This window comes from Drosophila virilis, chromosome 5, assembly GCF_030788295.1.
Source record: "Drosophila virilis strain 15010-1051.87 chromosome 5, Dvir_AGI_RSII-ME, whole genome shotgun sequence".
Lineage (NCBI taxonomy): Eukaryota > Metazoa > Arthropoda > Insecta > Diptera > Drosophilidae > Drosophila > Drosophila virilis.
Window position 1 is genome coordinate 4,668,472 of NC_091547.1, and position 22,512 is coordinate 4,690,983.

The 22,512-nt window shown below is 46.7% G+C and overlaps 3 protein-coding genes and 1 long non-coding RNA gene across 6 annotated transcripts in view; 1 reads left to right on the forward strand and 3 right to left on the reverse strand.

The window, feature by feature from the left end:
- Positions 1-422: 422 nt before the first annotated feature.
- On the reverse strand, positions 423-1,185 carry LOC116650854 (uncharacterized). Its single transcript, XR_011417042.1, has 3 exons — positions 1,028-1,185; positions 538-890; positions 423-470 (listed from the first exon to the last, which is right to left on the reverse strand). It is a non-coding gene; the product is annotated as an uncharacterized lncRNA (long non-coding RNA).
- Positions 547-10,728, forward strand: Ack-like (activated Cdc42 kinase-like). Of its 2 annotated transcripts, XM_002048743.4 has the most exons (8): positions 547-670; positions 1,181-1,250; positions 1,578-1,971; positions 2,046-3,131; positions 3,195-3,919; positions 3,981-4,212; positions 8,548-10,014; positions 10,080-10,728. In XM_002048743.4, exons 1-8 carry the CDS (start codon positions 547-549, stop codon positions 10,269-10,271), a joined length of 4,290 nt encoding a protein of 1,429 aa, XP_002048779.2. In that variant the 3' UTR covers positions 10,272-10,728. The 2 variants fall into 2 exon arrangements, with proteins under 2 accessions (XP_002048779.2, XP_032291605.1); XM_032435714.2 differs by lacking the exons at positions 8,548-10,014; positions 10,080-10,728 and adding an exon at positions 4,467-8,298.
- A 5,785-nt stretch (positions 10,729-16,513) lies between these two features.
- On the reverse strand, positions 16,514-22,204 carry Cap-G (Chromosome associated protein G). The gene is made up of 9 exons (XM_002048742.4): positions 21,710-22,204; positions 21,434-21,610; positions 20,559-21,376; positions 19,846-20,494; positions 19,283-19,790; positions 18,838-19,217; positions 18,076-18,783; positions 17,861-18,007; positions 16,514-17,367 (listed from the first exon to the last, which is right to left on the reverse strand). The coding sequence occupies exons 1-9, from the start codon at positions 21,989-21,991 to the stop codon at positions 16,696-16,698; spliced, it is 4,341 nt and encodes a 1,446-aa protein (XP_002048778.1). The 5' UTR covers positions 21,992-22,204; the 3' UTR covers positions 16,514-16,695.
- Positions 22,201-22,512, reverse strand: part of LOC6626262 (tyrosine-protein kinase RYK) — a 75,237-nt gene continuing 74,925 nt past the window's right edge. The window contains exon 8 of one of the 2 annotated variants that reach the window (XM_032435719.2): positions 22,201-22,296. In XM_032435719.2, the coding sequence (XP_032291610.1) occupies positions 22,291-22,296 (6 nt within the window). In that variant the 3' untranslated portion in view covers positions 22,201-22,290. Of the gene's footprint in view, positions 22,300-22,512 lie in introns of both variants that reach the window. The other variant, XM_070210496.1, reaches the window with a different exon arrangement.

Genomic DNA, 22,512 nt, shown 5'->3' on the forward strand with positions numbered 1-22,512 from the left:
TTTTCGCTTAACAGCTGCTACCTCAAATTATTTGTTTACATGTTAAACTCAAAATGGCACTGTGGATTAGCAGCAAAGTGTGACCTTACCAAGGGTGCATTCTTGAGTTGGTATATTTCTATAAAATCAAAGTGGTGTTTTCAATTTAGACGCTTGAGCTCACACTGGTAAAGATGCAGTACTCCCAAACAATGCACACGCAAAAATAAAATGGGTAAGATTGAGTTAAAAAGTGCAAATATGTTTTAAAAAGTGTGCTAATAAGGTAAATGAATCATAAGCAAAGCACAGGATAGTGAAAAGTGAATATGATGTTGCAAAATGCAAGCGTTTTCGATGCTGGAAAAACTGTGTCTGCTACGTAGTAATTGCTTCCGTTCACGTATGTGAGTGCGGTTTGTGTCAGTGTGTGTACGCGTGTGTATTGACCGATCGATTTTATTTTGCAAATTCAAGGACAACTGCAAATCCTGCGGGATAGCAATGACGATTTAATTACAGTGCAATCAATTCGTTGGTCCTTAAAGCTATACTTACAACAAATAAATGCATTACAGTTGGTGCAATTGCAATAACGAAACACTCAAGCGGATGTGGACAGTTTCCATGGAATTTATTATCTCAATGAATGTCGAATGCCGCGCTGATGACTCAAATTGCAAATCCAGAGGTTTTTAACAGACATTATCAGGCAATCTGTGTACATACGAAATACAAACATATGCACAAATGTGTATATACATGTGTTGCAGTGTTTCCTTTACAAAGGCAAACAAAAACACGACACAATGACAAATGCTGCGGGTTGAGGCAGCGGCAATCAGAATTTTGTGTTAGTGCGTGTGAATATACATATATATGTCTGTGTATGTGGACTGGATGAGGTGGGACTGAAAGATAAAGATATTGAAATGAAAGAATGGAAATGTTTTAAGGCTGCCACATGAGGGCGCCGCAGCCAATGAATGTGTTGGCGTCTTTGCTAGTGGGTGTAGAAGAAATCCATACCACCCACACACATACGCACCACTCCATATCCATATACCATACACGCAAACAAACAGAGTCAATATTATGGAGTGCAGCTGTTGGTCGTAGGTCTGCTACACCACATGCATACTTAAGTTAAATAAGCATTTATATAGTCGTATTTATTTTTATATTTATATGTATCTTCCAGAGTGCCCACAAATTGATTTATATGAATTCCTTACCGAGTCCGAACTGCAGCAGTACTACAATGCCATCAAGTGAGTTGTGTGACCTAAATTGACCATAGCATGGCTGGTATGCTGATCACAATAAAATGCGAGCAGTAAGAAATTCCCCATATGCTAACGGCTTTCAAGTGGAGATGAACTAGTAAATAGTATTTTTTAATTGCCATAATTTAATACCGATATACACAGTATATGTATCGATGTCCATATTGGCGCCATTGTGAAAAGTAGTGAAAGAGAAGTGAAAAAATACGAAAGAACAGTTAGGCTTTGTCGTAAATTGTGATCTGTATACTGAGCTTAGCCAACCACGTGACTCATTTTACATTTTTACAACCCCAATTTTCCGTCACGCAGAAACGAATTAAAAATAACAAATGCAGCTCAATTTAAATATGCAGCGGATGAGGACTTACGTTTCATTGGCCTGTCGCGGCCGGAAATTCGAAGACTGCGCAAGTTCTATGAAAAGCATTTCCCCCACAGTTACCTCAGCAAAATTAAGCGCCTGCTCCAAGCGCCCGCCACAATTGTGAAGCGTGAGGATGGCGCAGCCGGGCAGACAACAAACGAGACCAGCGCCGCTGCAGCCACCGCCACTGCGACGAGGAATGGCAGCAGTTCACCGGGCAGCAAGGTGCCCAACAACAAGCACATCATACCAGCTGATTCGATTAGCGTTAATAAGCAGCTGGGCATCGGGGAGTTCGGCATTGTGCAGCAGGGCGTCTGGACGAATGGCAGCGAGCGGGTGAGTCGGGCCTCCCACCCTTCTTAAGGGCTTCTTCCGGTTGAATTGAGTAATTAATTTTGAGTGCTGCACAGATTCAAGTGGCCATCAAGTGTCTGTGCCGCGAACGCATGCAATCGAATCCCATGGAATTTCTCAAGGAGGCAGCCATAATGCATTCGATCGAGCACGAGAACATTGTGCGCCTGTACGGCGTGGTTCTGGCAACTGATTCGCTGATGCTTGTTACGGAACTGGCGCACCTTCGTTCCTTACTCGAGTGCCTTAAGGATTCCGGGTTGCGTGTCAGCTTTCTCACGATACCCACGCTCTGTGAGTTCGCGCTGCAGATCTGCAACGGCATGCGCTATCTGGAGCAGAAGCGACTCATACACAGGGATTTGGCTGCACGGAATATTCTGGTATTTAGCAAGGATAAGGTGAAAATCTCGGACTTTGGGCTGTCGCGTGCGCTGGGTGTGGGCAAGGACTATTACAAGACGAACTTCAATGTGAATCTAAAGCTGCCGATTGCCTGGTGTGCGCCCGAATGCATCAACTACTTGCGGTTTACCAACGCTTCCGATGTGTGGGCCTTTGGCGTTTGCCTCTGGGAGATGTTCTCCTATGGCTTTCAGCCCTGGGCGGCACTGACTGGTCTGCAAATACTGGAGGCCATAGATGCACCGAATTATCAGCGCCTCGAGCAGCCGGACTGCTGTCCCCGAGAGTATTACACGTTGATGATGAAGTGCTGGCAGGACGATGCGGCCAAGCGGCCCAAGTTTAGTGAAATCTATGAACAGCTGCCCGATATGAAGCCCGAGCAGCTCAAGGCCGTCGTCAATTGCGTGGAGCCGAAGAAAGATCATCTGCTGTATCGCCAGGGTGATATAATAAGCGTGCTTGATCGCAATACTGGTACGCCTTTCTGGAAAGGCGTTTTGGGTACTGGAAAGACTGGATACTTCAATCCCTCGAACACGGTTGCATTCCTGGAGGGCCTGCCCAGCTCCTCCAATCGTGATTCCTTCAGTCGCGTTGGCGACCATCGCATTAGCAAGCGTAAGTTGCGCACGGAAATGATTTCGAAGCCGCAGAATGACTTTAAGCACACCGGACATGTGGGTATCGATGGCGCCACCTTTGGCGATATCGCCTTCCTCGGCAGCTCCCAAAATGTAATCCAAACATTAGCCCATTAGCGTCATTCGTAGATTCATATGTTTGTTTTTTTCTTGTAGTACAATCATGTGCCGAAGCAGATTGTGACGCCCTACAAGCCGTCGGAGGATATAGAGCAGACGCCGCTGCTGCTGCCGCCGACGCCCACTAGTCCGGATTCGCTGCAAACGGCTAGCGGTTATTTTCCGGAAGGCGGTGGCACTTCAATGAATCCCACATTTATTCCCTCTACGGAGCACACGCCCAACTTGATACCCAGCAATGGACACAGCTCATTTGACTTTACCGGCTCCACAAATCCCTTTGCCTCGCACAAACTGGACGAAGAGCAGCTCGCCTATGCGCTACAGAACAACAACTATGGCGCCGATGGCAAGAGCATCCACTCAGAGCCCAACTGGCGCGCCAGTTCCCGCAACACGACCGACGATCCGCACGAGTATCACGAGATATCCGACGATGAGATCGCTGGCGATAAGCTGGACTTTGGGCCCTCGCTGCTGGACGAAATCAACTCAATGTTTGGATCAATCAGCGGCGCCTCTGGCAGCCAGCCAAAGTCGCCCGATTTCGATCATGTGAACACAAAAAATGAATTCGCTGAGATGTCGGCCAAGTTTAGCCACAAAACTGGCGACAGCAATGGCAACAAGCATGGCCATGGACACGGTCATGGACTTCTGTCCAAAAAGAAGACATCGACGGGCACTGTGAAGCCCATTTCGGTCAAGGATGAGAAAATACTGAATCATGCCATCGAAATTGCCAACGAGATTAGCGCCAGGTAAGTTATATCTCATCTTTATAGGGTAATATAAAACTGAGTTGGTTTTTTTCTTATGCAGATCCATGATTGATTTGGTATCTGATCATACGCCAGCCACGCACAGTCCTAAGCGCAAGTTCAGCTTTCGTTTTCCGCATTTGAGCAGCGGCGGCGGCGGCGGAGATAAGTCAAGTGGCGTTTTAGGTGGCGCTGCTGGCGGCTCTGGGCTCACACCTACGCATGGCAATGCCTCGCCCTTCTCCAAGAAGAAGAACTTTACAGAGGAGCTGCAAAGCATACCCGATATACAGGTGAGCATGGCCTCGAATTAGTCAGCTACTAAGATGTGTATTTAGTTAGATTAACGTAGGGTTAGGCTAGATGTTGCAGTTGTGGCCTGTTGCTAATCTGGAAGTCTCTTTTTTGTCTACACTCTGCTCTCTCTTTCTTCTTCATTCGTGTTGGCGCGCTCCGTTCATTCCCTTTGCTTTGTTTTGGTTGCCCATTCGTTCGTTTTTCTTTGCGTTTCGTTCCGTTTCGTTTCCCCCTCACACACATTAAGCAGCGTTTTCGCTCTTTGAGCGAGATCAAGAACAGCTCCGAGCTACGCATACCCATCTTTGACAAGGAGAGCTCCGACTTTCTCTTTGAGAAGTCACGCGAGATACTCAGCCGCCCGCTTAACAGAGAGCTCCACAGCGAGGAGTCCAGAGAGCGAGATCGAGAGCCAAAGAGCATAAATGATAATATAATGGACATTGAGAATACTCTAAAGGCGCTCAATCTGGACTTTATGCACACGTACACGGAGCTGGACAAGAGCGACTCGAACGACACCATTTTGAACGATCAGCTGCCGCAGCTGGTGGGCTCCTTGGACGATGGTATCAGTAGTGCCAACGGCAGCCTAAAGTCAGCTGTCTACAGTTACAGCAACGGGGTGCAGACCATGTTTGATTTCAATGCGGCAACTAGTCATCTGGACAAGCATCTGCAGTATATGCACAACCAGGCGCAGCTGCACAGCCAACAGCCGGAGCAGAAGCTGCTCGAGGACAAGCGCAGCAGCACGCCAGACACGGGCTTCGCCTCGCGAGACACCAACATATCGCTGTCGCGTCGCAGCAGCCAGAAGAGCAGCTATAGCCCCCAGGAGAGCTACTTTCCCATGAAGACCGAGACGCTGTACAGTGCGCCGCCAGTGGTCATGAGCAGCGGCTACGAGCGCTTCGGCAATGGCCACACCAAGCAGCTGCTGGCTAGCGCCTCGCCCGTCAAGTCTTGTCTGAATGCCAGCAACAGTTCCGTTTATGCAGCGGCTGCGAAGAGCTATCGCCAGCGCTCCACTTCCTTTAATGAGAGCTTCCAGCCCATTTCGCCGGTTCTGTCGGACGCCAAGCAGCGCCATTTTCGCCAGGAACCACTGCTCCAACAGCAGGTCCACCAGCAGCTGCAACAGCAGCAGCAGGCGCCGCTACCTAGACGTTCCGCCTCCTATAAGCCGCGCTCCATACGCGCGCGCACCTTGCGCCGGCTCAGCTACAATCCCATGACTCTCGACTCGAGCAGCTCGTCCAGCGGCGGAGAGGAGCCTAGCAAGCCCAGCTTGGCGCGCTCAGAGTGTGATATACGCGCCCGCGTTGCTGCCAGCTCCAGCAACTCGCTAAGTCGACGGCGTCGCGCGGGCCTTAGCCGACAGGTGCAGTCCGCCTGCCAAGATGAACGGGAGGTCGTCATATCGCCACGGCAGCTCTATGGTTCAAACTCCAGCATCAAATCGGCGCCACACTACAACCTGGGCGGCAACAGGCGCAGCTTCCATCGACCGGCCGCCGGCTACGAACAGTTCCACTATGATGAGCGCATCTATGATTTTGGCGGACGCGGACCGGGCAACAATTACACGGCACAAATGGCCCAGCATACGCTTCTGGCATCCACGCAATCGCAGAAGCTTAGCTCCGGCTCGGGATCCTCCTCGGCGGCCTCTTCCGCGGTGGCCACCTACCGCACTGCCACGGCTGCGGTGCCGCGTCCCATGAGCGGCGCCACGCTGCACGAGTTCGACATAAGTCGCCTCACGGGCAAAAGTCCCACGTCGACCAACTTTGTGAGCAGCTCGCCGGACGAGCGACAGCTATCCAACAGCGCCCAGACGCAGCTGCCAGTGAAGCCGCAACGACCCACAGAGTTCCACTGGCCCGAGAAGATACACGCCTCGGCGGTTCAGCAGCACGAGATGCACTGGCGCCAGCTCCAGCTCCAGCAGCAGCAGCAACTCTCACAGCCTCAGCAGCTGCCTCTGGTGCCCCTAGTAACAGCTGCGCATGACTCAAGCGACAGCAGCTCCTCAACCAGCACGGAGAGCGGGGATGAGTTTCAGTTCCGACGTGAATTCGTTGCGCCGCGCATTCCGCCCAGCCCGGCTCCATAACTAAGGAAAATGCTGAAATATGTTCTCAATTTACTATTCGGTCATGTGCTCTCGGATTAGGGAAATGCCACGCCCCGCCCCCAAGTGGTGTGCGTGTGTGCGCGCGTGTGTGTGTGATGTAGTGTGGTGTGTGTCGCCAGGTGTGTCGAAGAGTAAATTGTAGAAATATTTACAGCCAATATTTATTAGTCTATACATATACCATATATATATATTTTGGATTTGAATATTTGGGAGAGTGCCTTATTCGGAAACACGGAAGACCTCTCAGAACGGATGATAATAATACGCGTAATGTGCACTTGCATAGCTAACAAAAACAGTTACAGTTACAGTTACACAGAAACAGATACAGATACAGATACAGCTACAGTTTACAGATTCAAAAACATTTCAATTCAATTGAGATTAAAGATAAGCAATATCCAAAGCAAGTTCAGGGCCCTGCCGAGAGGGGGGAGCCCCATTAAACTAAACAGCTCAATAATCATTAAAGCAATATTAACTAGTTGGAATATATTTAAAAAAAATAAATAAAACGATAAAGACAAGCGATCTTCGGCTGTTCGAAGATTAAATACCCTAGCAGACAGATATTAAATATATTAATTAAAACTCGATTCCCGTTTCTGTGGGAATTAGATGAAATAGTGGTCCGATTGAATTACCGAGAGATCAGTACAAGATAGTTCAATCAGCTTGACGGACACCCTACGATATCCAATCTGTCTTCCACAGAGCATACAAGTAAAATATAGTAAAATTTAAACAGTCACTGCATGGGTATAACGCATTGCTAAAAGACTCGAGAAACACTTAGCATAGAGCTCAACTCAGACAGGCTTCCAAGACAAGGCTACGCACTCCAGAAACGACGCTGGCAACAATAAAAAAAAAAGAAAAGTATTTCCTACAGATTCCTCAGACATCAACATATTATCATCCGCAAACAGAGCTTGGTTGTCAGGGTCGTGACAAGATGAAGAAAAGGTAGATAAAAAAAAGAATATCAGTATTAGCATTCCATTTAAAACACAGAGGACACTGACAACACCTCACCAAAATATGACAGGGTATAAAAAATAAAAAGAGAACAACAAGAACAACACACACATACACACAACAACAACAGTCATCACATGCACACACACACACACACGCACACCAACCGTTGACAATCCTTCACCGAAAACAACATCCCAAAAGAATTCCAACTTAATATAAACCAAAAAATTGAAGAAAAAAACTCGTACATATGCAAATGTGTATTATGTGCCATATCCTTACGCTTGCATTTTTACTATACTATATATAATTGATATACTAACTATATAAAACTGATTAAAGTTCTACTTGTATACCATGTGTAAATGAACGAAATGTATTGTGAGAGAAAGAGTATTTGCTGCTGCGAAGTAAACCGAGTTGTGCGCTTGTCCAAATTTCAAGCGTCTACATTTTTTTTATAGAACTCCAATTGGGAACTAGATAATCGAATAATGTATTCGAATTAAACGATTTGTCAGTCGCATTCAGTGCATTTAATGATAAAGCTAACCGAAAACGAAGCAAACACAAAATTACTTATATACAAAGTTTATATACATACGAGATTAATCGTACTTAAATATAATTACAAATTCATATATATATTCATATCTAAAAGAAAACTAAAATATTATACTACAAAAAATGATATTCTAAAGCATGCGTTCGAAGCGTTTCACAAACAACAACAAAAAAAAACCTAAACTTAAAACTTAAACTAAAATTTAAAATCTAAATCTGAAAACAAAACTTTTTCCAAGTATTATATATACATATTTCAAGAAGAAGAAGAAAAAAAAGAAAACAAAAAAATAAAATATCTAAAAGTTTGCATTCTAAGAACCAAACAGGAAATCCAATTGGTAATCAAAAACGTTGTGTATATTTAAAGGGATTTAATAAAGCAAAAGAAAACAGAGAGGAATTGTATATTATTATATTATATAATATAGATTTAAATTCATGTATATTATTTGCAATAAGTTTATACTAACTTTTTATCTGTTTATCTTAGCTGCAAAAGTTGTTTTCTATTAGGCGCGTATTTACTAATATTTATTCTGTTATGTTAAGAACTTTATTGTTATTGTTTACATATTTATTTACTTTTTATTTATTTACATTTATTTTTATTTTTTCCTCTATCCCATTTCATAACCCACAGTCCCTGATTGGCGAGGAGGGTCGCGAGGCCTACAACAGCCTGATCGAGCGCAAGGGCATGCTGGACATTGGCTCCAGTCCGGCTGCAACGCTGCTCCGCCACATGGACACGGACGAGTTTGAGCTGATGAACTCGAAGACGCTGCCACGTCGCCTGGGCAGTCAGTTGAGTCATCCGGGCACTGCCGCTGCCCTTACCCTGGAGCCAGCCCTTGCCGCTGCGGAGTGCGCCCGTCCTTTGCAGCAGCTGCAGCCACCGCGACCCATGACATTGCCCACACGTGGCGCGGCTCAGCGTGTGCGCCGGGCCGAGCATGCGAACGGGGAGCGGCCAAATGATGAGAATCGCAACTCGCTGGGGCCCAACGAATCCTGCGAGAGTCCCAGCTACATGACACACTCCAGCTACAAGTTCCCAGAGCCGCAGGAGGCGAATCCGCTGCCACTGCCTTCACGCGAGGGCAAAAAACAAGTGAAGACAAGCGCCAAACGGCACGTCCGCAAATATCCGCTCATTATCCCGGCCAACGGCGTGCAGCGCACTCTCAGCAAGCTGGCGGACTTTGGCGAGGAGGCGGCCAGCAAAGCTAGCGACGCATCGCCGCAACAGCAGCAGCAGCAGGCGCGTTCCATAGAGGTGGTGGCGGCCGTGCGCACCAGTAGCGTGCGTCGTCGACCCGAGGCCAGAGAATATGAGAACATGCCTTCCCTGGCAGGCGGAGCATCGGCGCATACCTACCAGAACCTGGACAAACTGGCGCCTGCCGATGCAGCTGGGCTGACAGACAGCGCCTCGTTGCAGTTCGAGTCCATACTGGAGGCGGACATGAGCAAGGAGGGTGTGCTCCAATCGCCGGACGTGACCGATGGCTTCTACAACTTCTCAATACAGAAGGAACACTACAACAAGAGCAAGGATGTTGGCTTCGAACCTGCCCAAATCTCGGGGCTCTATGTCAACGACGATGAGTTGCGCAATCTGGACAAACCGCTGGCCGCCAGCAGCAGCTCAACCACATTGGACTCCGCAGCAGTTCCTCAGGAGATGGCGCCAACGGCAGCCTCCGCGGTGGCAGCAGCAGCAGCAGCGGCGGTGGCTGCAGCAACCACTGCTGCAGAAGATGCGCCTTTGGAGAGCATCAATACGCGCCGCTTGGGCAGCGTGGACAATGAGTTGGCGGGCAATGCGCTCTTCAAAAAGGTGCGTGCTTCCGTTAACCAGGCCATGAACCGCAACTCCATTAATGGCAAGGATGCGAACAATACGACGGCAGCTTTGGCCAATGGTCCCGCGTCCAAGTCACAAACGGAGGCAGAATATTTTGCAGCTACCGCGGCTCGCCTGGCCGACTCCAACTCCGTGAGCTGTGAGGATTTGCTCGAGTTTTCCGACAAGAAGCCGCGCGGCTGTGAACGCGGCGTCGACTCGGATGAAGTGCGCATCATGGTCAAAGTGCTGGGAAAGGACGTAAGTCAAATCTTGAATTCATTTCGTTAATTTAAACTAATTTATTTCTTTTATGTTCCACACAGAGCACGCCCACACGTTGTCTGGGCGCCCTGGAGTTCATCAACTGGGATGTTCACAAGTCCATTAAACTGATTAAGCTGCAGAATATACTCGCCGAGGCGAATCTGAGCCTGTCCGCTGCGTACGAGGCGCTTCAGCAGCAGGAATGGGATCTGCACACCACGGCCGTCAAACTGAAGGGAGTTAAGCTCTAAATGATGCGCATGTAGATAGAGCTATATATGCATACGTATACCTACAAACATCCTTTGGGCCTTATTATTTGTGTCTTAAGCATTTAAAGTTCGCTGCGGATATTACATTATCCTTTATTATTTAATACTATAGTGAATAGGACATCTCTAACTCGACCTCAATCACTGCTCAAAATATGTTTCTAATGTAATTCATACTCCTCTCCTATTGTATGAATGAATCTCAGCATGTACTTATCTAATAATGCAATGTTTCTAGTTCTTAATTATACTATGTTATCCTTTATCGCCAGTTTCGCACGCAATCTAAAATATCTGAAGGTTCGAGTACCATGTATACAATTAATACATCTTACAAAATCATGTTTGGCTATGTTAGACTTTGTGCGAAACTTGAGTTCCAAACGAATGAACTGTAAACTAAAAACAAACGATCCTTTTAAAATCTGCAAACATATAGCCGAGTTGTCTTCGTCTTAAAATAAGGATATTCATTTGTAAAAACAAACAAATAATGTCTCAACTACATATTGTTCGCCGAACAAAGAATTTAAACTGGTTCTCAGATGACTCATATATCATTGATTATACCATACCATTGATATAGTCCTGGTGAAACTAAAGGACCAAATACGTGCGAAATTCGCTCGTAAATGGTCCACAAACATGTATGCCTTTTCTTTCAGCCACACCTCCTCACTTTGTGGTTCCTAGATGACCCATATATCCTTGGTTATACTATATACCATTGATAGAGTCCTGGTGAACCTAAATGACTAAAATGGTCAACAAATATGATGATATGATTTTTGATTGTCTGTTCACCTGGGGCGTGGCAGATATGGCTAAAAAAAACATAAACGACATAATCTTGCCATGCTCAACGGCGGAGTTATGCCGTTTTCAAACGTCACGTCGAATTCTGACTGAATTTAGCCGTGTTATTTTCATTTTAATATTGGTTTTATGTGAACTGCTCGAAAGTATGCAATGCTTTGCTTTACTTCAATGTGCACAATCACACAAATTTTTTTGGAAAACTTTAAATGGTCATATCTCGGCCAAATAAAGCCCGATTGGGGCCAAAAAGGGAGGGGCTACTCGGGGAGGTTATGTCGCTTTGAAACGTCATATCTCCAAGATTTTTTTAGGGCGGCGGAGCTATGTCGCTTCAAAACGACATAATCCCGCCATGATCGACGGCACAGTTATGTCGCTTTGAAACGTCATATCTCCAAGATTTTTTTAGAGCGGCGGAGCTATGTCGCTTCAAAACGACATAATCTCGCCATGATCGACGGCGAAGCTATGTCGCTTTGAAACGTCATATCTCCAAGATTTCTTTAGGGCGGCGGAGCTATGTCGCTTCAAAACGACATAATCCCGCCATGATCGACGGCGAAGTTATGTCGCTTTGAAACGTCATATCTCCAAGATTTTTTTAGAGCGGCGGAGCTATGTCGTTTCAAAACGACATAATCCCGCCATGATCGACGGCGAAGTTATGTCGCTTTGAAACGTCATATCTCCAAGATTTTTTTAGAGCGGCGGAGCTATGTCGTTTCAAAACGACATAATCTCGCCATGATCGACGGCGAAGCTATGTCGCTTTGAAACGTCATATCTCCATGATTTTTTTTAGGGCGGCGGAGCTATGTCGTTTCAAAACGACATAATCTCGCCATGATCGACGGCGAAGTTATGTCGCTTTGAAACGTCATATCTCCGATATTTTTTTTTAGCGGCGGAGCTATGTCGCTTCAAAACGACATAATCTCGCCATGATCGACGGCGAAGCTATGTCGCTTTGAAACGTCATATCTCCGATATTTTTTTTTAGCGGCGGAGCTATGTCGCTTCAAAACGACATAATCTCGCCGTGATCGACGGCGAAGCTATGTCGCTTTGAAACGTCATATCTCCATGATTTTTTTTAGGGCGGCGGAGCTATGTCGCTGCCACGTACTTATTGTAAAGGGCTAATTTTATGCGCGCCCCAAGAGTATGCAGTAAAACTGTTATTTTAATAGCCTCAAGCATATTATATGGACAGCTCGAAAGTATGCAATGCTTTCTTTTACTAATATGTCCACAACCACACGCTGGTTTTTCGAAAACTTTAAATGGTCATATCTCGGTCAAATAAAGCCCGATAGGGGCCAAAATGGAAGGGGCTAGTCGGGGAGGTCCGTAGAATCCACCAAGATCGACGGCGAAGTTATGTCGCTTTGAAACGTCATATCTCCAAGATTTTTTTAGAGCGGCGGAGCTATGTCGCTTCAAAACGACATAATCTCGCCATGATCGACGGCGAAGTTATGTCGCTTTGAAACGTCATATCTCCAAGATTTTTTAGAGCGACGGAGCTATGTCGCTTCAAAACGACATAATCTCGCCATGATCGACGGCGAAGCTATGTCGCTTTGAAACGTCATATCTCCGATATTTTTTTTTTAGCGGCGGAGCTATGTCGCTGCCACGTACTTATTGTAAAGGGCTAATTTTATGCGCGCCCCAAGAGTATGCAGTAAAACTGTTATTTTAATAGCCTCAAGCATATTATATGGACAGCTCGAAAGTATGCAATGCTTTCTCTTACTAATATGTCCACAACCACACGCTGGTTTTTCGAAAACTTTAAATGGTCATATCTCGGTCAAATAAAGCCCGATAGGGGCCAAAATGGAAGGGGCTAGTCGGGGAGGTCCGTAGAATCCACCAAGATCGACGGCGAAGTTATGTCGCTTTGAAAAGTCATATCTCCAAGATTTTTTTAGAGCGGCGGAGCTATGTCGCTTCAAAACGACATAATCTCGCCATGATCGACGGCACAGTTATGTCGCTTTGAAACGTCATATCTCCAAGATTTTTTAGAGCGGCGGAGCTATGTCGTTTCAAAACGACATAATCTCGCCATGATCGACGGCGAAGTTATGTCGCTTTGAAACGTCATATCTCCAAGATTTTTTTAGAGCGGCGGAGCTATGTCGCTTCAAAACGACATAATCTGGCCATGATCGACGGCGAAGCTATGTCGCTTTGAAACGTCAAATCTCCGATATTTTTTTTTAGCGGCGGAGCTATGTCGCTTCAAAACGACATAATCTCGCCATGATCGACGGCGAAGCTATGTCGCTTTGAAACGTCATATCTCCAAGATTTTTTTAGGGCGGCGGAGCTATGTCGCTTCAAAACGACATAATCTCGCCATGATCGACGGCGAAGTTATGTCGCTTTGAAACGTCATATCTCCGATATTTTTTTTTAGCGGCGGAGCTATGTCGCTTCAAAACGACATAATCTCGCCATGATCGACGGCGAAGCTATGTCGCTTTGAAGCGTCATATCTCCGATATTTTTTTTAGCGGCGGAGCTATGTCGCTTCAAAACGACATAATCTCGCCGTGATCGACGGCGAAGCTATGTCGCTTTGAAACGTCATATCTCCAAGATTTTTTTAGGGCGGCGGAGCTATGTCGCTTCAAAACGACATAATCTCGCCATGATCGCCGGCGAAGTTATGTCGCTTTGAAACGTCATATCTCCGATATTTTTTTTTAGCGGCGGAGCTATGTCGCTTCAAAACGACATAATCTCGCCATGATCGACGGCGAAGTTATGTCGCTTTGAAACGTCATATCTCCGATATTTTTTGTTAGCGGCGGAGCTATGTCGCTTCAAAACGACATAATCTCGCCATGATCGACGGCGAAGCTTTGTCGCTTTGAAACGTCATATCTCCGATATTTTTTTTTTAGCGGCGGAGCTATGTCGCTGCCACGTACTTATTGTAAAGGGCTAATTTTATGCGCGCCCCAAGAGTATGCAGTAAAACTGTTATTTTAATAGCCTCAAGCATATTATATGGACAGCTCGAAAGTATGCAATGCTTTCTCTTACTAATATGTCCACAACCACACGCTGGTTTTTCGAAAACTTTAAATGGTCATATCTCGGTCAAATAAAGCCCGATAGGGGCCAAAATGGAAGGGGCTAGTCGGGGAGGTCCGTAGAATCCACCAAGATCGACGGCGAAGTTATGTCGCTTTGAAACGTCATATCTCCAAGATTTTTTTAGAGCGGCGGAGCTATGTCGCTCCCACGTGCTTATTGTAAGGGGCTAATTTTATGCACGCCCCAAGAGTATGCAGTAAAACTGTTATTTTAATAGCCTCAAGCATATTATACGGACAGCTCGAAAGTATGCATTGCTTTCTTTTACTAATATGTCCACAACCACACGCTGGTTTTTCGAAAACTTTAAATGGTCATATCTCGGCCAAATAAAGTCCGATAGGGGCCAAAAAGGGAGGGGCTAGTCTGGGAGGTCCGTAGAATCCGCCAAGATCGACGGCGAAGTTATGTCGCTTTGAAACGTCATATCTCCGATATTTTTTTTTAGCGGCGGAGCTATGTCGCTTCAAAACGACATAATCTCGCCGTGATCGACGGCGAAGCTATGTCGCTTTGAAACGTCATATCTCCAAGATTTTTTTTAGGGCGGCGGAGCTTTGTCGTTTCAAAACGACATAATCTCGCCATGATCGACGGCGAAGTTATGTCGCTTTGAAACGTCATATCTCCGATATTTTTTTTTAGCGGCGGAGCTATGTCGCTTCAAAACGACATAATCTCGCCATGATCGACGGCGAAGCTATGTCGCTTTGAAACGTCATATCTCCGAAATTTTTTTTTAGCGGCGGAGCTATGTCGCTTTAAAACGACATAATCTCGCCATGATCGACGGCGAAGCTATGTCGCTTTGAAACGTCATATCTCCAAGATTTTTTTAGAGCGGCGGAGCTATGTCGCTTCAAAACGACATAATCTCGCCATGATCGACGGCGAAGCTATGTCGCTTTGAAACGTCATATCTCCGATATTTTTTTTTAGCGGCGGAGCTATGTCGCTTTAAAACGACATAATCTCGCCGTGATCGACGGCGAAGCTATGTCGCTTTGAAACGTCATATCTCCAAGATTTTTTTTAGGGCGGCGGAGCTATGTCGTTTCAAAACGACATAATCTCGCCATGATCGACGGCGAAGTTATGTCGCTTTGAAACGTCATATCTCCGATATTTTTTTTTAGCGGCGGAGCTATGTCGCTTCAAAACGACATAATCTCGCCATGATCGACGGCGAAGCTTTGTCGCTTTGAAACGTCATATCTCCGATATTTTTTTTTTAGCGGCGGAGCTATGTCGCTGCCACGTACTTATTGTAAAGGGCTAATTTTATGCGCGCCCCAAGAGTATGCAGTTATTTTAATAGCCTCAAGCATATTATATGGACAGCTCGAAAGTATGCAATGCTTTCTTTTACTAATATGTCCACAACCACACGCTGGTTTTTCGAAAACTTTAAATGGTCATATCTCGGTCAAATAAAGCCCGATAGGGGCCAAAATGGAAGGGGCTAGTCGGGGAGGTCCGTAGAATCCACCAAGATCGACGGCGAAGTTATGTCGCTTTGAAACGTCATATCTTCAAGATTTTTTTTAGAGTGGCGGAGCTATGTCGCTTCAAAACGACATAATCTCGCCATGATCGACGGCGAAGTTATGTCGCTTTGAAACGTCATATCTCCAAGATTTTTTTAGAGCGGCGGAGCTATGTCGCTGCCACGTGCTTGTTGTAAAGGGCTAATTTTATGCGCGCCCCGAAGGATGCAGTAAAACTGGTATTCTAATAGGCTCAAGCATATTATACGGACAGCTCGAAAGTATGCAATGCTTTCTTTTACTAATATGTCCACAACCACACGCAAGTTTTTGGAAAACTTTAAATGGCTATATCTCGGCGAAATAATGGCCGATAGAGGGCAGATTGGGATGGGTTACTCGCGGTGGTCCGTAGAATCGAATACCATCAACGTTTTTCGATTTCAGAAAAATGTCATTTTTCGAAAACACGTGATTCTTGGTCATTTTGGGTAATCTCTTAGAATGCTGATCCGGCATCCGTACGAGTAGAAATAGGTATATCGCTTCGAAATCGGACTGAATTTAGCCGAGTTATTTGCATTTTAATATTTAATCAAATTTTGTTACAATTCATATTCTATTACCTATTCACAATAGGCTTTATGTGAACAGCTCGAAAGTATGCAATGCTTTGCAGTACTTCACCGCGCACAATCACACGATTTTTTTTGGAAAAGTTTACATGGCCTTATCTCAGTCAAACAAAACCTGATCCTGGGGCGTTAAACTCGTGGAGCGCCGACGATCCTTAAATGACAATTATATTTGAAATAAGTATATTTAAACATGACTACGTAATATACATAAAATTTACAAGGTCAAATGAACATGAAAAGTGCGCACAATGTTAAAATAGAACTTAATCGAATACAATACAAAAACAAAATTCTAAACACTGAGAGGTGGATGGGGATAGGGGAAAGGGGTGGGTCCGGTGAGAGCTATTTGCGTCGGGTGCGGGTTGCCACAGCTGCGGTTTCTGCTGTGCCCGCACGGGTGCGCGTTGTGGCACTCCTGGAACTGCTCGTGTTGACTGCGGCACGCTCGCCGGAGGTGGACTTGTTGCGCGTTGCTTTGTCCTGCCGCACGCGCTTCGGTGTAGACATCTTTAGGTGCCCTTCGGTGATGCTTAGCTCCTGGGACATTCGTTTCCGGGTCAAGCTCATGGCACTCATTCGCAGACTGCGCGCCGAATGGCGCGTTATTATTCTGGTCACGGGCGTGCTGCTGCTCAGCTGGGATCCGGAGCGCCTGGTGCTGTGGCGCTGAGGCGTTTTGTAAGTGGACTTTGGAGCTTGCGCTGGTGGAGGAACAGTTGCCGGTACCGTGTTCTCCTTGATGGACGAACTGCTGCTGTCCGTGGGACTGGCTGTGCTCTTTGCCGCTGGCGCTGCCATTGCCTTTGGCACTGGTGAAGCGGCCACACTGCTTCGTCTTCTGGTCGTTCTGGCATCCAAACGCAGCTGCTTGCGTAGCGGCGAGATGCGCTTTGAGGATGTGGCCGAGTCCGAGGATTGCGAAGAGGTCGCCGGCGTTGCAGCCAGCGACTTGCGGAGCACACGCTTGCGCCCATTGCGCAGAGGCGTTTGGATCTCGAGGTGTAAGACTTTGCGCTGCACAAGAAAAACGAGGAAAATTAAAAATAGCAAAAACAAAACAAAATGGAAATTAAAACGTAATTAAAAACCGGATGCGAACTAGAGCTAAATAAATAGCTAAGTATATCTTAAGAGTGCTAAAAATGCTCCATACAACTTTGTATAAATAAACAAATATACATACATATAGCATGCTTTGGTGGTCGTTGAGCAGAAAGAAAACAGCGTTTTGTTGTGGGATGTTGTTTGTTGTTTGTTTTCAAAAACGTGTTCTTTTCAGATAGTCAATGCAAATTGCGAATCGTTATTCATTTGCGCTTAAATTAAACAACTTTTCTTCGGTTAGCAATCAATAATTAAAGGCTACGATTTAAACTAAACTTAATTCGTGTTTGTCTTGCGTCGCCCCGGGGTACCTACTGCTGCATCTACTCCTACTGCTACTGCCTGGAACTGTCTGGTCTGCCGGCTTTGCTTAGAGCTGCAAGCGCAAGCGCGCGGTACTCACTTTGCTGCCCCCCGCTGGCGTATTGCGTGTCCCGTTTGCGTTGCGGTTGCGCATCGAGCGCAAACGTAGGCGACTTTCATTCTGTGCTGTGTTCGCAACTGGCGACGCGGCTGTGGGCGAGTCCACGATCACATCCGAGTCGGAGTGCTGCGCAAGAAGGGAAGGAATTAGCGGCTGGGATTAGCATGAAATCAAATTAAATAAATGAAACTTACCTGCTCTTCAGCGGGCAAAACGGCAATCACGGGGACATCGGCGGCGACAGTAGCTTCCGCTTCCTTTTCCGCTTCATTTTCCACATCCACTTCCACATCAACCTCAATATCTGATTCTTCTGCAGTTTCCGGCGCTTCAGGCTGCTTTTCGGGCGTCTTTGAGGCACGCGCAATCGCCTTTTCCAGACGCTGTTTGGTTTTTTCTCTGCACAAATTTCGCCGACTAATTTCCTTGATCTCCTCTTGTTGCTGCTGCTGTTTCTCGAGTGCCTCGGCATCTGGCGCTGACGTTTGGGAGCCGCAATTGCTTTCCGCATCCGAATGACTGATAGAATTGTGGAGCGAGCGCCGCAGGAAGCGTATGCCTACTTGATTGTTGGCACCAAAAGTGGTCATCACGGGCTCGGTGGCTACTGCCACCGTCGAAGGCGACGTTCTTGTCGAATTGGCTTCGGTTATTGCTGCTTCGGTTAATGTTGCAGCCTCCGTTATGACCGTGGCTGCTGCAGGTGGTTCGGTTTCGGGCGCTGCAGACACTTGCGTTGGACACTCTGATGTGGACGCTGTAGTGGCTGTCACGCTCTCACATTCTTCAGCATCCGCTTCACTTTCGTTGCCATCAGGCTTGCGTGCGGGCGGATTGAAGCTGCCGTTAAGCATGTCCTTAAAGTCCACAATGTTTTTTATCATACGTGGCTCTAGTTCGCTCTGCAAAAGGCATTTAATTAAAGAAAAATCAACATATGTGTTGAGTCTACTTACACTGACCAGCTTGTCGGCCAGTTCGAGCATCTCATCCTTCATCTGGGAACTATTGAGCACATTCAGCTTAAGCGTGGTCAGCTCCTTGGCCAACAGGCGGCACATCTCTTTGCGCTCCGTGTAGTAGTTGTGTATATAATGCAGAAAGCTGATCGCAATCCGATTGTGAAGGTTATTCTGTGGCTTACTCGTCTCTTGCACTGTGAGATCAATGAAGAACTTGGTCACATGTTCGGGCAAGACATCGTTTAGCAGCGAATCGTAGCTGCAGTTCATCACGGACCAAACAATGGGTAGCAGGCAAGGCTCGAGCAGGTGCTGCAGCTTTTGCGTCACAATATTCTCAAAGAACATACCCAGCACCTGGCTAATGATGGGCTCTGCACAAAACATACAAGGAATTTAGAACGAGTTGACAACAGCATTCAAATTATTTCCTGCTTACCTGTGTTTGGATTAAAGTAACGCTTGAGCAGCTTCTCCAGCACATCGGTGCGATTGTCCAGATGTCCGCGCAACACCAATCGACACAGTCCACGCACAATGGCCAGCAGGATGCCCTTGTCGACGACCTTTTCGACAAAGAAGCCCATCATGCTGATGATGTCCGTATTCTGATCGTTGCCCTGCGATTGACTTCTGTCCTCCTCGCCGTCAAAATCCTGCATGGTGAACAGCAGGCGGCGTTTTGATTTGGGCGCCAGTCCCTGTCCCGCAACGGACTGATTTAGGTCCATGAAGTAGTCCACGCCATAGTGATCCATCAGCTCGCACACGCATTGTGCAGATATTTCGCAGAGGCGCAAGTTGTTGTTCTTATAAAACTCGTCCACGAGCACATCGAAGACTTCCTTGGTGTACGCCTCGTACAGAATACTAAACGTGGTGCCGCACTTGATGGCCCACTCGAATATGTCCAATTCCGTCGAAGCCAAATGCCGGCAAATGAAGTCCTGCAGCGAAAATTAAATTAATTTTAGTTTTTAATGGGTATATAATGTTTATTACCTTGTAGAGCTTGCAGATGCTGGGATTCAGAGTGTGTACATGCTCGGAGGCGACCATGTAGAAGGATATGTACAGGCCCTTGAGGACGCGCTCTTGCTTGGATAGCTTGGGGCGCGTCGGCAGCTCCAGTTCGCCATGTTTCTCTAACAGCGGCTGGATTAAATCCCTGTACTCATCCGTCACAGTCATGCGCTCATCGTTGACGGCCTGCGCACGCATATACTCTTTTTGTCGCACAAAGTTCTCCTCCATTTCCTCGAGTTCTAGAATTTTCACCTTCAGCGATCGAATCTTCATGACCAGCGATGTTTCAACATTGTCGAGCAGCTTATCCGTTAGCTCACGATCGTGCACAAAATCATTCTGCTTGGCATTCAGTTCGCATATCTCGTAGATGATTTCGATAAAGTACTGCATCCGCGTGGCCACATCACTCACCAGCTGCTCCGCGCAGCGTACCAGCACGGCCACAATCTTGTGATCCAGCAGGCATTCCCTCAGCAGATGCGTGATCAGCTCTTTCAGATTGGCGCGACCAATCTCATCGCCCAGATCGTAGGTCTGTAGTATTTCCACCAGTGACAGCATCATGCTCTGGAACTCGATCTGTGCAAATTTGTCCATATCCGGCTTCTGGAACTGACAGAACCTGTGCCGATACCAATTGGTTAAACACTCTCCATGCGAATTAACTGAACTTTCAAGCAACTTACTTTTTCACATAATCGCAAAAGACACTCAACTCGGGCAGCACCTGCTCGAATTCGTCGGCCTGCGTCTGCTGCAGGTAGCCACTGAGGCATTGCCAGTACAGAACAAGCTCGACGGTGAGTGCCTCGTGCGGCACGCACCGATGCAGATCACAGTCCTCGGTCAGCGGCAGCTGGGCGAGCAGCTCACTGTTGGCGGTCTGCTCGAAGATCACGAACAGCATTTGGCGGGCGACACGTCTGAAGCGCATGAGCTCCTCCTCGTTGGAGTCGAGTTTAAGCGCAGCTGTCAGCTGTATATAGTTCTGCTGGTACGATTCGATCCAGGCCTTGAGCATATACTTGATGACATTCTTGCGCACATTCTCCGAACTGTCGTTGAGTCCACGCTCGAGCAGCGTCAGGCGCTGTGACACTTTGTAGGAGCGCACCGGATAGTTGCACATGTTGATGTACGTGTGGCGTCGCACCTTTTCGTCCACGTCCCAAAGGCGCTGCAGTATGTGTGGCACAGTTAGATAGTTGCGGCCCATGCACGAGATGATGCACTGCCGTACGCTGGACGACGGATCCGAGCTTAAATGATATTGATAAGCGCACAGCACCGGATCGTTGGGATGATCCGGTACCTGTAGTCGCTGCATGGCCAGCACCGCCTCCTTGCGCACGCTGGGCGATATGTCCTTCAGCCGATCCAGCATATAGTGGAGAATCTGGTCGCATTGCGAGTCATCTAAAGCCGCATACGGCCCTAGATGTTTCAGTATGAGATTCACGAAGAAACAAATGCGATAGCGTATGTGCGGGCTATTGGAAATTGTCTGCGAAACACAAAATGTAAACAAACTATACGATAAGAAAGTACAGTAAACACACACCGATAGTAGCCAGCAGAAGGTTTCGGCCAGTATGGGATGTGTTTTTTCCGACTCGAAGCTGGTGACGAACTTGGCACAGAATGCAAGCGCCGTATTGCCATACTCGTTGCCCTCGTCCGCCTCCAGCACTGTCTTGAACATTTTGATGAACGTGAACATGAAGGCGTCGTGGTCCAGCTGCAAAAAACAGGTCCAAGCATGTTAGTTGTTAGAGGGTGTTACAACGGGAACTGCAAACTTTGACTTCGCACTGCCCCCCCCTCCTCGGTAACATACCTTCGAGTACAGTTGCTTCAGCTCTTTGATGTAGCGCTTGTGGAAGGTCTCGTTAAGCTGTGCATTCGAAAGGATTGTGTACATTGGTCCTTGGCCCACGGTGCGACGTTCGCTGGCAAGGCTGCGGCTGTTGTTGCCGATGCTGCTGCTGCTGCTGGTCGAGGCGGCGGCGGCGGCGGCAATGGACGCCGCATCGACGCTGCGCTGTTCCTTGTCGTTTTCATTTTCCTTTTCTTTAGTTTTTTTGTTGCGCTTCGCATTCGGCCGTCCCTTCTTGACCATTGTATTTGTATTTTGTATTTGATTGTGCCGTCCGGCTCTTCACTTTCACGTGTCTATCGATTATTGTGTTACTTAACTTATTTCCTTGTTTTATTTATATTATTATTTTTAACGCTCAGTTCTTCAAATTGTACACAGCGCAGTTGTATTTCATTTTTTTTTTAGATGCCAGCGAAAAAACACAAGCGTCGCGTTCTTCTGCATTCCGCATTCCACCCCATTCGTGCTGCCGTTAATATGATTTTTTTTTTCATCTGGTTCTGCCAACTTGTCGCAAATGCTGCCGATGTTTGCGTCGATCATTTCTGCTGTCGGGTAAATTCAAATTTAAAATTGAGGTCACTGATTTTTGTATTTTATAATTTTATAAGTTGGGAAATATATTAATATATTTATAATTTAGTAAAGCACGAGCTGTTTAATCAGAAAATATTTTGTATGCGACAAATACAATTAATTTAAGCCATGCCATACAGCTATTTTTTATAAGCAATTGCTGCATTACAAATGCTTACTGCTAC